Source organism: Narcine bancroftii, chromosome 12, assembly GCF_036971445.1.
Source record: "Narcine bancroftii isolate sNarBan1 chromosome 12, sNarBan1.hap1, whole genome shotgun sequence".
Lineage (NCBI taxonomy): Eukaryota > Metazoa > Chordata > Chondrichthyes > Torpediniformes > Narcinidae > Narcine > Narcine bancroftii.
This window is the reverse complement of record NC_091480.1, coordinates 88,904,401-88,921,275: the sequence shown is the minus strand read 5'-3', so window position 1 is coordinate 88,921,275 and position 16,875 is coordinate 88,904,401. Positions and strand designations below refer to the sequence as shown.

The 16,875-nt window shown below is 43.4% G+C and overlaps 1 protein-coding gene across 2 annotated transcripts in view; it reads left to right on the top strand.

Annotated features, from left to right (window-relative positions):
- The window catches only part of itga3b (integrin, alpha 3b), a 125,331-nt gene that overhangs the window by 58,809 nt on the left and 49,647 nt on the right, over positions 1–16,875 (top strand). For both annotated transcript variants that reach the window (XM_069904667.1, XM_069904666.1), the window contains exon 7: positions 4,709–4,902. In XM_069904667.1, coding sequence (XP_069760768.1) covers positions 4,709–4,902 — 194 coding nt within the window. The remainder of the gene's footprint in view (positions 1–4,708; positions 4,903–16,875) is intronic.

Genomic DNA, 16,875 nt, shown 5'->3' with positions numbered 1-16,875 from the left:
TCCTCCAATTCCTGATGGAAGTGTTTAACTTTTATCAGACCGGGAGATCGAGAATACCGTGCTGACACACCATCAATAAATGGGACTCATTGTTTCTTTGCTACTGTTAGATATTGTTTAAAACTAGCCTCTGATAGAAAATGACCTGGAGAGAGTAAAGCACGCTGTTATATTACTTTCTATCTTGTCATCCATAAACTCTTTAAATTCCCTACGCTCTTCCCTTAAAGGAGTGTGTCTGAATTTTAGCTGAAACATCTCCACAATGACTTCCCATCGCTGAATTATAGTTTTGCCATCCTAGCTTTGATTCCTATTTACCCAAGGCTGATGGGTTCTCAACCCTTTGAAATTGGCCCTCAACCAATTGTGGTTTTACTTCACAATTGTCTATTCTCTTTTCCATAGCTGAGCTAAATTTTATAACATGATTGCTGCTTTCTAAATATTCATTCACCGATGCTTGGTCCACTTAAATTTTAAATTTTAGACATACCATACGGTTATAGGCCCTTCCGTCCCATGAGCCCGTGCCACCCAATTAAGCTCAATTAAACTACAACCCACATACATTTTGAAGGGTGGGAGGAAACCCATGCAGATATGTGGAGAACATACAATCTCCTTACAGACTGCGCCAGATTTGTACCAGCGTCGCTGGCACTGTAACAGCAATGAGCAAACTGCTACGCTAACCCTGCTGCCCTTTGATCTGATGTGCTTCCCAGAACCAAACACAGCAAACGCTGTCTTCCTTAATGGGCTTTAGACAGTGGCGGCTAACCGTTAGGCTGAATAGGCTGAAGCCTAGGGGCCTGAGCCTGAAGGCTCAGTAAAGGGTAGCTTGGTCTCGGTTTATCCTTTCACATTTACTGCGGGCTGTCATGGGTGAAGGTAGTGACTGTGAGCATGCCAGAGTTGGCGTTGCGCCATTGCTGGGGTGACCCTTGCTGCGACAGCGTAAAGATTTGTGGCGTGTGCGATCCTCCACCTTCCCACCAAACTATTAGATTTTTAATGTCCAAATGAGTTGGAGAAATGTTAAAATCTAATACTGTAGTTTGGTGGGAAGGTGGAGGATTGTTGGGTAGGAGACGGTGTTGAATCCTGCCTGTAATCTCCAGAATAACATCATAATAAGGAAGAGTTTAGGATCCCCCCCCCCCAACGACAAGCATGACATGACCCGGCCGGTGCTCTGATTTAAGATAATTGATGTCAGAATCGCAAAGAACTGCAAAGGATTTTATTTGCCTCACGAGTCACCGTGATCCACACAACACTGCCTGAGAAAATGGGGTTCTTGGAGAACATTTCAAAGCAATTGGGCTGAGTGTGAATACTCCAAGGCCTGGTGGATGGAGGGGGTGGGGAGAGATTGGAGAAGGGGGACAATCTATCTTTGTTCCCTGAACTTCACCGCTGTCGCAGCCTATGTTTTGTCACCAAGAAGGGTAAAGTCATTGCCTTTCAATGCAATCACCTCGCTGTTTCCTGAGAGACTCTCACATCCCGTGGTGTCCCAAATTAAAAATAACCTTATTCTTTCAATTCTCCCTACCACACAGAAATATATCTGTGCATTTTCAGTGTGGTATTTATGATTTAATAAATCTGAATCGATCAACTGAGAAGCTTTCCATTGTGTTGTCAAGGCACAAGCAAAGGCGGACCCTGGACAGAGTGTTCTGTTTTAATCGATGTAATTAGAGGAAAAAGAAGTCCGGGAATAGAAATATGCGTTAGTAATAGATTATATACAAGCATATTGCATCTTAGAAATTTGCCTATGCGTGATTTTTACCTAGCTGTTTTTTGTCTCCAGCTATTTCACTGAACCTGAGCCAGAAAGCTCAGAAGATAAAATGCCAACATTGACGAACCGGTTACATGGGTGGTCATCAGTGTTGGAGCCCAGCTGGCACCAAGGCACCCCACTACTGGCCCAACCTCTCCACTCCTCATCCACCCCTCTCCACCAGGCTATTGCCACCCGGCCTATCAATTTTATCCTACCATCGCTGAGCACAGTGTGCACACACCCCAAGTACATACCCGGCGGGTAAACTTAAAATATGTGAGGGGAAGGGATCACCTGGGTGGGGGGGGGTGTAGGCAAGATCAGGGGAGGGGCCTTACTAAAACTCAGCCTAGGGGCCTGAGTGGTAGTTAATCTGCCACTGGCCAGAAATGTACTGAACAAGAATGTTTCTTAATTTAGAGATAAAGATTGGTTACAGGCCATTCTGCCCCATGAGCCCATGCTTTCCCAATGCACACATGTGACCAATTAACTTACTAACTCTGAATGGCTTTAGAATGTGTGAGGAAACTGGAGCAGCCAGAGGATACCCATAGAGACACAGGAGGAAATTACAAACTCTGTACAGGTCGCGCCAGATTCGAAACCGGGACATTGGTGCTGTAATAGCGTAATGCTAAGCATGTCACCCAAATGTTCTCTCAGGCATATCTCTGAACAACTACTTCCATTTCCCTCATTCTCTAGATTGTTGAAGTTTCTCCCCTTAGGCTTTTATGCATTTCTGAAATTTCACTGCAAATCTGCTGCACAATGTCTTTCTCAGTGACCTGTTCTCTTTAAAAATTTCTCCCTAATTCACATTTATTAAAAAAAAAAATTTGCTCAAATCTTGTCAGAATATGAGAAACCGCATTCTGTGAGAGTATTATGTAGTGTTTCTTAACCTCCCCTCCCCCCCCCCCCCCCCCACTCACATACCACCCCAAGTAATCCTTTACTAACTACAGAGCACCTATGGCATGCCACATAGGATAGAAAGGTTGGTAAGGGGTTACTTAAGGTGGTATGTGAGTGGGGAAAAAAAAGGTTGAGAATCACTGGTGTAAGGTAATGTGAACTGGAATTCCTGCTCAACCAGTATTAGACATCAACAAACTTGTGATCATTCTATTAATGATTTTACTTCAGAAAGATATGACTGTAGAAATTTACCTTCCTTCAAGTGACCTAAACTGATAATTACAGTTATGCCTTTTACCCATTTTCAGAAATTTGCTTTCATTTCCTCAATTGAATTAAATTTGGGAATTGGTGAGCCACCAAAATATGTAACTATTGCTGCAAGTTTGACCAAGGATTATTTTCTACCCCTTGATGTTATTTTTTGGTTTCTCTCATACTAGTTTTCCCCTTCTAGTTTTCTCTTCTCTCTTTCCAGGAGCTCAAGCTAACTCGGTCACAGCCCTATCTCAGTCGATGTAGCATCTACTTCAGTAGGCCCTTTCAAATTACCGTGTAAGAAGGGGTTATTTGCCCAGTTAGTGCCCCAGTTATGTGACAGTTCGAAAGGGTTTGACCCGGTCAACCCCGTCGGAATCCAACTGGGTCCCTGACCTACCTCAGAGGTAGTCAGGGAACCCAATTAAACTTACCTAGGTCGTGTCCACAGGCCATTTGAGAACAAAAATGGCTGACCCATTTATTCCGGTGATGCCTGCGCTTGTGTGCGTGCGTCACCGGGCACCCAGCATCCGAACATCCGGCAGTACTTCCAGTGAGTGCATGACGCGTCATTACGGGGGCGGGATCCCCTTTAAATCGCAGGGTTGGCAATTTAATGGGTCGATCCTGTTGCAATTTAACGGGTGCTTCCAGCGCCTTTGCCCCAGTCATTGTACCTAGGTCCCAGGAAGGCTAACCAGGTGCTGCAGTTGAAAAGGCTAAATGATAAACTTTGTGCCCCTTCAGTGTTTTTAAAGAGTGAAAGAACAGATTGTTTATTTCCCTTCAGATGAATCTGAAAGACACAGCAGCATTCCTTGAAGAGCCAGGGTGTTCTCGTTCTCTGTTTGCTATCAATTGCAAACGAGCATAGCTATGATTAGATTGTACAGTCATTTATTTCATTTCTGTGTGCTGGGTGTCTCTGTTGCCCTGTTTCCCTGTATTGTAATAACTCTATTTCAAGAATGATGAACTAGCCATTAAACTCCTTGCTTATTCCAAGTCCGTGAAAGGTATGGTTTTAATGCAACTCCTTTCTTATTGTGAAGTAGCTGAACAACAAATCATTAGATTTATATCTAAAATGCGGCCAAATAGTGAAATGCTGGCAAACTGCCAGCACTGTGTGAGCAGACATCAGCAAAATTGAGTACCTTTCGAAAAAAAAGCTAAACTACACACTGTTCTCATCTGACATCCACCCAAGTGAACACAAATTGGAACCAAAACATAATGATTAGCACAGAGAACTCCAGTTAATTATTATTTCTTCCTTCGTCTGCAGATGTGACACGATCCAATAGCCTCCTTTGTCAAAGTATATGCTGGAAACAGCAAGTCAGGCAGCTAACAGATCGAAGACCATTCATCTGAATTGGGAAAGAGGGATTAGCTGATATAATAGAAGCTAAGGGGCGAGCTAAGGACCTGTCAGATTTATATGGTTCACATTGCATATTCAATTATCAACCATGTTGTTGTGTAAGTGGAATTCTCCGTATAGCACCAACTGCTTGTGCAGTGAAATTACACATTTAACATTTCCTTCTAATGAAATCTAGTGGATTCATATGTCACAGTACTTCATTTATTGCTAATTTCAGACAAGATAAACAGAGCCTGCTGCATTCTGTTCCGACTGGGCTGGTCTATAAGTAAGTGATGTCAATTATGTTATTTTGTAGAAATTAAAATGATTTGTTTTGCTTTTCAATGCAGTTGGCAGGACCTCATTGTTGGAGCGCCTCACTACTTTGACCACAAGAAGGAGATCAGTGGCACTGTTTATATTTACATGAATGAGGCAGGGAAATTCTCTGAACAACCAAACCTGGTGCTGAATGGTTCATTGGGTTCCTTGTTTGGTCACGCAGTCAGCAGCGTCGGAGACATAAACCAAGACGGATTTCAAGGTCAGGTGATTTATTCACAATTTGAAAATAAAATTCTTCAGATTTCAATCTCCATCCCTCATCTGTAATTCACTTGTCCTTTGAAATACACTGAACAAGTTCCATCAGAAATTTTCGGGAAACAATAGTTTGAGGGTTACATCATGCAAACACTCCAAATGTGGGCAGTCCCCTTCAGATGCCAAAACTCCCAGAATTCAAGTGGATAGGATGCCCCTCTTTTACCTGGTCGAATGATCAAGTGTGGGGTTAACAGAAGATAAACACATCAAATGCCTTTCCATTACTGTGACTCTTTAGAAGGGTGGGGGGAGGAGGGCAAGTAGCAACATCATCAGTCCATCCCGATATCCCTCTACTTGTTTAAAGGAACTAAACACGAAAGCCTCCATTGGTCATGGTCAACCATGGGTACTGCACCTCTGGTAGTAACTGGAGTGGCCTCGCCAAGCCACAGCCACACATAGATCTGTATGTTGCCCATGCCCTGGGACCCCCCCCTCTCCATGTTAATGTCAAGCCCAAAAGAACAACGAAAGTCAATACAGTTTGGTGCCAGCAGCATCCCAGGCACCTTCAGGACTCTTGACTCTGGACTTTTCCTCTGGGTTTACTCCCAAAGCCTTTCCCATGAGTGGGTATAGCCACAAGGCAGCGGAGGTTTGAAATCGGTATGATCCCTCTCCTAGATGAGCTACCATCCATGGTTCACGAGCCCCATCTGCCTCGAGCAACTGACTTCAAGGCACCAGTGGCCCGCCTTTGCCCCTTCTCCTGTCAGTGAGACTAGCTCCACCGGGCATAAGAACCGTGCCTCATGTGAAGGCCAGGAGTTGGATTTGGTTGCCCTTCATGAAGAGAATTTTGTGTAGCAGTGGGGGCTCATCTCCACGACCACCTTTTGAGTCTTCGTGGTTGACACTATGGTTGAAAACACAATGCTGGAGAAACTCAGCTCTACCTCTACTTGTCTAACCTGTCTCTGAAAATACAGCCCCTCAATACCCAAGATTAAGTGAGTGTACTTTCCCTGAATTTGCAACAGTAGAGAAGGAAATTATTTTGTAAGAGAGCTGCCACAGCTTCCCCATATGAACAGGGAAGCTTGAACTTTATGCACGTTATAGATTTATTGTTTTAAAGTTTCAGTGCGGGAGGAAATTTGATCTGTGATTCCAGGTTTTGTATTTGCAGATTAAATAGAAGTTGATCATTTTTATTCATTATGGGTGGGGTGGGTGAGCATGATATACTAGCGAACGTTGACGGTGGTGTTGACCTGCCCTCAACAGATCAGCATGTGTGATGAACATTGCAAGTGTACGCAATAAAAATGTTTCAGATGTTCCGGGCACTTTTCAGAGTTGCTAATGACCACGCAATGCGATTCAAGTGATGAAGCTGTTAACCATTAAGCAATGGACCTTTATTTTGTACTTGGGCAAGGTAATTAGGAACCGATAATAACCAGGAAATCTGAGAGTTCAGGTTTTGTGTGGACTTGGTTCCTTTACCCGGAAAAGTAGAGAATGTTTCCACCTACTGGCCATCTGATGCTATGTCAGTTGAATGAATTATAACAGAGTTAATTCAGTACCAAAATTGGACAATGTGAAATCAACTGGAAATATATTCAAGATTATGTCACAGTTTTTAGCCAGTCTTTCAATGTCTAGCTGTTGAAGCGGGGAAAGTTATTTATGGAATTGTTCCTCAGCTTTACTTCAGCTGTGCTCCATGAGAAGACTGATTTACTAATTTTTCAATACGGCCAACCCTCGTGTTACAGCCGCACCGGATTCACAACACTACCCAAAAATCTGAGATACAGAATAAAATAGGGCCTCATGGAATTTATGTGGGGGAGAAAAAGAAATCGGAATTCTTTCTTGACACATCCACAGAATATGGAGCTTCACTTTACAGAAAATTGAAGTGCAGACCACTTCCTCAGGATGTACACCCACCCCATTTTGCAGCTCCCCCTCCCTTCCATCCTCCCAACATGGTCGCCTGAACTCCTCAGAAAGTTTGTTCTGGAAGGGATATGATTTGCTGGAATGAGTTCTGATTGATGTTTCTTATCTCAATCAAAGTGAACATGCCCGTTTTCTATTTCACCTCTCTGAGCATTCAACCCTCTTCATTGGGGAGCAATGAATGAATACTTGTCTCATTGGGCTATGCAGAGAGAATGTGAGAAATTCTACCTTCATGCATGTACATGACTATCTTCATTAGAGACCAGACCTGGGTGAGCTTGTTGGAGGATTGCAGGTGAGCGAGCTAAATTCGGGACCAGTCTGAATTAGTATCACGGAATGTTCATCAGACCCTTAAAGTCAAAGTTCTTCAGCTGGTTAGATCTATCGTTTGGAAGGTAGATGTCCTGCAGTCCAATCAGGCCAAAATGGAGCTAAGCTTTGCGGTGATACATCACTGCTGTTTTGGCTCATGTTACTTTGCTGTGCTCAGATTTCTGTGATGTCCTCAAAGCACATATCCTGAAGCAGCACTCATCAACCTTCCCCCTGCCTCGACCTCCTGTTCCCCTGCCTCAAATCCCACTGTATTTAAAAACAGGGAAAAGGCCTTTGATAGCTTGCGGTTCGGAAAGTCAGTGGGCAGCCCATGGGCGGGGCTATAGTTCCGACCACTGGTGGTTGATTTTTCGGCTTGCTGTTGGTTTCATCTTAGAGAATAACTGAGAGAAGGATAACTGAGAGGGAATAACTGAAGGATAACTGAGAGGGAATAACTGAGGCATGGTTAGTGTAGCAGTTAGCACAACTCCAGCTACCTGGGTTTGAATCCAACGCTGTCTGTACGGATTTTGTTCGTTCTCCCTGTTTCCGGGTGCTCATTCAAAAGATGTATGGGGTTTGTAGGTTAACTGGTGTATTTGGGTGGCGCGGGTTCATGGGCTGAAAGGGCCTGTTACCGTGTTGTAGGTCTAATTAAAACAAAAAGGATATTTAAAATAAGGAGGGACCATAGGATTGGTGGGCTGCAGGATCAAAGTGAGTGACCATCTTGGTGTGAAGATGTTGAAGAAAGCTAATCTGTCACGTGTAAGACGTTTAATTCATCATGATATTTTCTTCTCAAACCATCATTCTAGTATTATTTTTAAAATACATCCAAATTTAGGTCAGTGTATCATCGAGTGCTTTAACATTGCAAGTGCAGGCAATAAAAATACTTTGGATGTTTGGAGCACTTTGCAGGATTGCTTAATGACAACACAATGTCACTGTTCAAGTGATGAAGCGACTTCCCATGAAGCAATGGAAATGCTTGTACTTAGGCAAGTTAATTGGGAACCAATAATAATGGGTCAAGGTTCCTTTTAATGTCTTGTCATAAATTATAATTATACATGATCAACTTCTGTCTGCCACAAGGCAAACAAAGAGTTAGGCCTGGCACCCTAACGATAAGAAAAGGAGAAGCAACAGAGTCCCTTCAGATTCACTGATTATCCGTGGATTCACCTCCAGTGCCTCCAGTCTGCAGCCTCTGTGGGTCCTTCGACTGCAAGTCACCAGAAGCCTGCAGCCTCTGTGAGTCCTTTGACCCCATGACACCAATAGCTCGCAGCCTGTGTGAGTCCTTCGACCCCATGACACCAATATCCACAGCAGTGTGAGCCCTTTGACTGCTGAGCCCCTTGCTAGCCTGCCACAGTCACCTTACCTCCCATGCTTCTTCTCAGCAGGAGGCTGTTCACCCTATTTCTAGGGCCTTGTGTTAGACTGCTGCTCTGCCAGTCTGCATCCCCTTGTGGTTCGCTGCCAAGCACTGGTATTCCCATCTTGGGCACAGACCCCCATGGTTCCAGAATTTTAAGAAATACACCATTAGATCCTCTTACAGGCTGTTTAACGCCAGTATGGAACCATTGACATCAAGACCGGGCAGTAGGACCCTGCGGAGCAGTGTTGTGTCTCCGCCTCCCACTCTCCTGAGCCCGCACCAGCAGTCACACTGCCGTTACAGCAGTTCTGGCAGCGCCGGCAAAGAATAAGGATTTTCGATCCTCTTGGGTTGACCAGGATTTTCCTGGAACTATGGGAAACTACTGTGGCATTTCTAAAAGAAAAATTCCAGTCAGCAAACTTCCCTGTTAATGCAGAGGTTATCATTCTGTCAGAGTCCAGTTGAAGTCTAATTCTGGGATATCCCTGCATTATCTTGTACGGCAGGTCACTATCAGCATTTTGCATGAGTGCATGCGTGATATTATCCGCGCCTGCTGACTAAAGAGTTTTGCTGTTGTTTCAGCACAATGTATAATGTTGTCCCGAATAAAGGGAGAATAAGGAAAGTCATCCTCTGTTTCCCCAACGTCAGGAATTCTTCCCACCCCTCAAAAGATGTATGGGTTTGTAGGTTAACTGGGAGACATGGGCTCATGGGCTGACAGGCCCTGTTACCATGCTGTATGTCTAATTTTAAATAAGATATTTAAAAGAAGGAGAGATCTCAAGGGGAATGGGCTCAAGGGCTTGTGTGGAATTATACTGAGGGGCTACTGAACTTATTTAATGTTTGCCTAAAACCTAATTAACTAGATTCACTGACGAGATGGCATTCCTGGAAGTTGAAGCAAACACTTCTGAAGGAGAAATGCCAGGAATGCAGAGCTTCCTATGTGTGGCTTGAATCTGTTCACTTTCCTTGCCTCTGCATTGGTGACTTTCTAGTTCTCAGAGCAGCTGGTTCATGTCATCACTCTCACATGGGCCCTGGCCGCATGCCCATTGGATGCCTCCAACGCCGATTCTCACTTTGGCCCCGGCTGCCAGCACGCCGTGGCTACCCACGCCTTCAATGACGCAGGGACTTACTGTGGTCCCGACCTCCCCTGCACTGCCAAATGTGGCACCGCTGCTGGATCCCACTGGCTCATTCCCTACCCTTCCCTAACCCCTCACACCTCAACCTTCATCTCCCCTTTTGAGCTCTCCCCACCCCTAACTCTCAGACCTTCTCCTCCACCCTAACTTCCACCTCACCCCTCTGACATCTACCCTCCACCACCTGTCTGAACTCACCCCTTAACCTCTCCAAACCTCCACTTCCCCTACCACCTCCACCCTCTGACCCCCCCAACCTGCACCTCCTCCTTCTATCTTGCCCAACCCTCCACATACCGCACTCCTCCCCACACCCTCCTCCCTCCACCACACTGACTTGCCCTCCCTCTCTGACTCCTGCTTGGTCTTTACCATGTCCTCTGACCTTTTGCTCTTAATGAGTTCCGTGCATGCTATATGCCACCCTCTCCGACTCAGTGCCCACTTTGGATCTTTATCTTTGCCATATTTTACCTGCTGAGTTTCTTTTGCATTGTGCTTTTACTTCATTCACGATGTCAGCAGACTTAAGTGTTTTACACCAAATTATCACGAGGGACTTGAAACAAATCAACCATTCAATATTACCACATCTGTAAACTGCAAGAGTCATGTGATTGGAACTCTTGCAGTCAGATATCACATTATCAGACAACATTCAATGTCATCCGGCAGCCGCAGAGAATCAAAAGAGTTAACATCAGTTTTGGTTGCCAGGGAACTGCTGAGTTGTCGTCAAATCCCATCTGGCAATCTTCCCACCCTACTCTGTGTGGGCTACGTTTGGCCCCAGTCCAACAGCAATGGGTTGACTTTTAACTGCATTTCAAAATGGCCCAGCAAGTCCCTCAGCACCTGGGCCAAATGTGGAGGAGGGAGCTGCGCTGGGAACAAAGAAGTGGCAGACTGTCAAGAGACGAAAGAAACCTCAAAAGCCACCAAGAAAGAAACGGTGACTGATATGCAGAAGTGTAGGATGAAAGGTCACAGCACAGATGGATCCCACCATCTGTCCTTATCTGACAAGGAACAACATGGGCGGACAACAAAGGCAGAGGAAGAACCAAGACGGTGGGGAGAGGGAGGACAGAAACAGACACAGGAAAGGTTGAGTGAGGGAAGAAACATGTCCATTGCTTCCAGCTTCAGGAATCTGGAGCAGTGTCGAGACGATTGCATCTCCCAGCTCCACAGAGTGGGAGTATTGATGGGATCACTCTTTCCCCCAACCCACCCCCATCTCCAGAAGAGCAGGAGAGTAGATGGGATTCTAAACAGATCCCCTGGAAGATCAACCTTTTGGAAGAAGATTCACTCGAACTGAAATGTTGGTCTTTGATGGACTGGAATCCCCCCAAAGTAGATCCTTATTTTTTTTTATCTTTCAATGCTATCCACCAACATTTTTTCCACTTCCATCCTTTCTCCCAATGTCTCTGACTACCATTTTTGTTCCCATCCTCAATGTATTAAACTTCCCCACTGGCTCGCTGATCGGCCAATGACCCTCCAATTTGCCAGTTGGAACTCCACACTCTACTGAGTTGATTACTGGTCAGCAGCTACTCTAATCTCCGCATTGGTTTTGCTTCTACGCAATACATTTTCAGCCCCCCCAGTACTGGGTAATGTCTGATCTTACTGATGTTTTCACCAACAGGCTTATTGAGATAATATAGATTGTAGACACAATTATGGAGGACCAGGATTTCTAAACCATTGTGTCCTATCGACAGTTTTCCTACTGAAACTTTTCCAAACAACATCCACGCAATTTGCAACAAGGCACTATGTAAATCTGTGAACCTGGTTTGACAATTTCGGTAATGCTGTATTCTCAAAGTTTTCTCTATTTTTTGTATGCATCAAAATCTGAAATGTTAACATTTGTCACTGATCAAAAGAAGCCAGTGCATTCACATACTGCCACTAGTGCACTCTGCGCAGACTCTGTTAGCTGAAGTTAAACAGTCTGTCAGTTGCAGCTGTAAAGTTTCACTCTGCTGTGACAATTTAGATGTTTGAATGTTGACACTGGTGCTACAGAACTGATCTTTCACCTGGGGAACACACAGTTGAATACACACATTGTCCACTGAAGGATTGAGGAGAGCTGTTCAAAACATTGCAATTTTAAACATTCCAAGATGTCACCAACGTGTAATTTTTTTCAACCAGTTTTGTTAGTGTTAAAAAAGCTGTCTTGCTACCCATGGTTTCTCTAGCACCTTTTCTGATTTGATGTATCTCAAATTAAGTGTTTTTTTTTCCAGTACTTTGAGCAGTTTAAATTTCTATCTGGTGGAGTGACTTTCCTCTTTTAATATATAAAACACAAAATAAATTCTTAGTTTTTCCACATTTAACAATTCAATTCCCAGAGCCAGATACTTCCGAGCCGAACTCAGTCAGTTGTAAACTCTGGAATTAATTTAACAGGAACACCTGATCTTTTGGGAAAGAAGAATCTTTAAAATGTCAAGTTGGTGAAATCTTGTACATTTTCTGCTGTGAAAAGTTGTACCACCTGAGCCTGACAACTCACCCATAGCCAGTTACTCCTAGCTCTGCCTGTGGTCATGTTTCACTCTCTCACTCCCTCTTCCCTCTGTCTCCTTTCACAGATTTAAAATCAGTTCTCACCTCTCATCATTTCCAGTTAACACCTTTTGTTGGCCTGGACTCCTCCCCTGGCCAGTCTTCAGACTTTATTCTGACGCTTTCCTGTTCTTTGCTTATTCCTTGAAGAAGGGCACAGGCCTGAAATGTCAGAAATATATCTTTATCTCCTATGGACGCCGTGAGGCCAGTTGAGTTCCTGCAGCATTTCTGTGAGTTTTTACTACCATCACTGCGTCTGCAGACCTTCGTGTTTCACTCTCTTCACAATAACACTGCTGAATTCAGGAGCTCAGTTCATAATCAGGCATTCACTGGTGCTTGCTTTGTTACTTCCAGCAGTGGTGCTGTGTGCCACCTGACTGATGGCTTGCTAGTGAAGTCATGGGTCCATTTCACAAGCCAGTATCTACATCACTTCACCCACCCTTTGTGTTTGGTAGATGGGAGCTGGGATGTACGTATTCCCCTTTAGCTGCACTCGGTTCACATTCTGCGACAAATCTCAGTACATTATCAGGAAGAAAGTCCTTGACTGAAAGGATGGAGGGCTCAAAGCAATTCTTCTCTGTACAAGTTTTGTTGTAGCCAAGCTTTGATGAACTTGAGGCTTGCTGATTGTTTCAAAGCCAAAATGGACTCTCACAACATGTTAAAATATTCCAGAGATTTCCGTCTGGTGTGGATCAAGGTCACTTGGCTGATTACAGGTATTTATTTATTTATGCATTCTCTGGGACACCCATTTTAAAACCCAGAAGAAAACTGAGATCTGCTCAGGGATTTATTTATCTTTCATTATCTTATTTTTGGCATTTATTATCGTTAGATTTTGGAATCCTATTTTCATTCATGGTTATTTCAAATCATGTTCTGAATCATTAAGACTTTAAATGACTGGATTATTAATAAATCCTCATGTCAAGGGCTTCCCTCCAATTTCATAAAAAGACACAAGTTCTCAAGATTATTTGTCACAGAGATAGATGGGTCGCATTGCAGAATAATAATCTTCCAGAATGTTTTGGAAATTATGACTTGGAGTCTAATTACCAAACTAGTCCAATGGATTAATGTGACAATTTTACATTTTTTTTGGCAGCCTTGTGACTTAGAGAACTTGCGAGATTATTATCAAGCTATTAAATCTTTTGTGTAATGTACCATTAAATTCCAGTTTCGGGCCCACAAAGTTCTTGACTCCAAGCTAGAGGATCTGACTTGAGAATGCTGAAGAGGTGTTTGACATACTGGTTTACATTAGTCAGAGAATTGAGTACTACAATTGGGATCTGGTTCAGCTATATGAGGCATTGGTCACCCAGTTATAGGAAGGATATCAATAAATTGGAAGAGATACAGAAGAGAATCACCAAGACGTTGCCAGGCACAGAGGGCATGATTTAGAGGGAGAGACCACTTTCACTTTGAGAAGAAGAACCAACCAATGCCTACTAGAATCCCTGAAAATGCTGAGGACTCCATGAGATCTTTTTCTGAAGGTAACATGCGAACATCATTCAAGAGGGTGAAGGTGTCAGATCCTGATAGCATACCTGGCAGGGTACTAAAAATCTGCACCAAACAGCTGAGTGTTCACGGATTTTCAACCTCCTATTGCTGCAGTCAGAGGTTGCCATCAGCTTCAAAAAGGCATCAATCATCTCAATACCCAAGAAGAGTAGCGTGGGCTGCCTCAAAGATTACCGGGCAGTAGCTCTAACTTCTACTGTGATGAAGTGCTAAAAGAGGGTGGTCATGGCCAGAATTAGCATGTAAAGACCCACTGCAATTCACCTATCGTCACAATCGCTCCACAGCAGATGCAATATCACGGGCTCTCCACTCAGCTCTGGATCACCTCGAAAACAGCAATTCATGCAGACGGCAGCTCGTCCTTCAATACTATTATTCCCTCAGTGTTGGTTGAGAAGCTATAATCTCTAGGCCTCTATACCCCTACTCTGTAACTGGATCCTTGACTTTTTCATCACAAGACCACAGTCAGTATGAATTGGAAACAATGTCTCCTCGTCACTGATCGTAACAAAGGATGTGTGCTTAGCCCACTGCTCGACTCATTATACACCCATGTCTGTGTGGCCAGACATAATTCCAATACCACCTACAAGTTTACTGATGACCCCACAGTTGTCGGCAGAATCATAAACGGCAATGAGGAAGCGTACAGGAGGGAGAGAGATCAGCTCGTCATATGGTGGAACGACAACCACCTTGCACTCAATGTCAGCAAAACCAAAGAGATGATTGTGGACTTCAGGAGGAAGTCAGGGGAAAACGACCCAGTCCTCATCGAGGGCTCAGTAGTGGAGAGGGTTTCAACTTCAAATTCTTGTGCGTCAGCATTTCCGAGGAGCCTCCATGTTGATGCAATCACAAAGAAGGCTTGCCAGCAGCTATACTTTGTGAGATGTCTGAGGTAGTTCAGTATGTCACTGAAGACTCTCAAACTTCTACAGGTGTAACATGGAGAGCATTCTGGCTGGTTCCGTCACTGCCTGGTATGGAGACGCCAAATCTCAGGACAAGAATAAACTCCAAAGGGTTGTTAAATCGTCCTGCGACATCACAGGCACCAGACTTTACTCCATCGAGGGCATCCACATGAGGCGGTGTCTTAAAAAAGCTGCCTCTATCCTCAAAGACCCATCACTCACCCAGGCCAGGCCCTCCTCACTCTGCTACCATCAGGAAAAGGTACAGGAGTCTAAAGACGAGCACTCAGTGACACAGGGACAGCTTCCCTGCTGCCATCAGATTCTTTAGTAATCAGTGAACCCATGACATTGTCTTTCTTTTCGTACCCTATTATTATTATTACTTTATTTTTTATAGTAATGTTGTATGATGGTTATAATATGAATGTTTATACTAAGACGCTGCTGGAAAACACCGAATTTCATGACTTGTTCATGTCAATAAATCCTGATTCTGAAATTCTGAGATTAGATAGACTGAGTCTTTATTCCCCATGATGTAAGAGGGTGAGAGGCAATCTTATAAAGGTTTATAAAATCATGAAGGGTATAGATGAGGTGAATGCTTGCAGTCTTTTTTTTCCCCCCCAGAGCATTTGATTCTAGAACTTGAGGGCACAGGTTTAAGTCAGAGGAGAGAGAGTTAAGAGGGACCTTTTTCACTTAGTGGGTAGTCTGCATCTGGAACGAGTTGACAAAGGACACAACAGGACAATCCTGATGTTCAAAAGACATTTTGACAGATAAATTGATAAGAAGGGCTCAGAAGGATATAGACCAAATGCAGGCAGTGGAGTTACTGGTCAATGTGGATGAATTGGGTCAAAGGACCTGTTCTGTGTTGTTTGACTGTGCAACTCTAATGTTCTGTATTAACTCTATGAATCTAAATGTCAATCCTAGGCATGTGTAGCACATGAAAGCTGCCTTGATAGGGTACAAGTTACAGTTCTCCTCAATTGTTAAGAATCTTAATAAATTAGTTCATTTTAAAAGCACTTTATAGATATTTGCTTTTCGCATTGAGACATGGGTAGTAAGTGGTTAAGATTCAGATCAGCTCACCTGATTTAATGGCTGAGCTAGTTAAAATGACCATACACCTGACTCCTACTTATAGTGTCCAGTGTACCATCTTTTCCATTCCTTTTTTAATTTTTTTTTATTTTTCACACTATGAAGCATATTAACCAAAATACACCCAAACGTTTCCCTCTTGAATATTCAAAGTGTAATTTTCTCCCCTTTTTCCCCCTCCCATCCCTCCCTCCTTCCCACCCCCCTCCAAACCCATTAAACGTTCAACATATACAATACAATAAACCCATTAAACAAGGTCATCACACAATGAAAATAAACAAGAAAATTGTGTCATCTTTTTACACACTGGGTCAGTTCATTTCGTCTTCTTCTCATTCTATCATTTTAGGGGGTGGAGGTCCACGGTAGGCCCTCTCTGTTGTGTTCCATGTACGGTTCCCAAATTTGTTTGAATAATGTGACTTTATTCTTTAAATTTATGTTATTTTTTCCAATGGAATACATTTACTAATTTTCATGTACCATTCCTGTACTCTCAGGCTCTCTTCTGATTTCCAGGTTGACATTATACATTTTTTTTGCTACAGCTAAAATAATTGAAAAGATTTATAACAAACATTTACATCAAGCTGCAAGAGAAAGAAAATGATGAAATAAGCTGTAAACCCAAACAAAAATGGGAACAAGATCTAAACATAAAGATAAAGAATGAAACATGGGAAAAGCTATGCTCCGGAACTATGAGAAATACAATAAAAACGAGGTTACGCATGATACAATATAATTGGTTACACAGGCTATATATATCATGCCCCAAAAGTTAAATAAATGAGACCCAACAGTATCAGATAGATGTTTTCGCTGTAAGAAGCAAACGGGAACAACAGTACGTGCAATTTGGGCAAGTGAGAAAGTGGAAAAGTTTTGGGAAGATCTAAACCAGGTATTAAATAAAA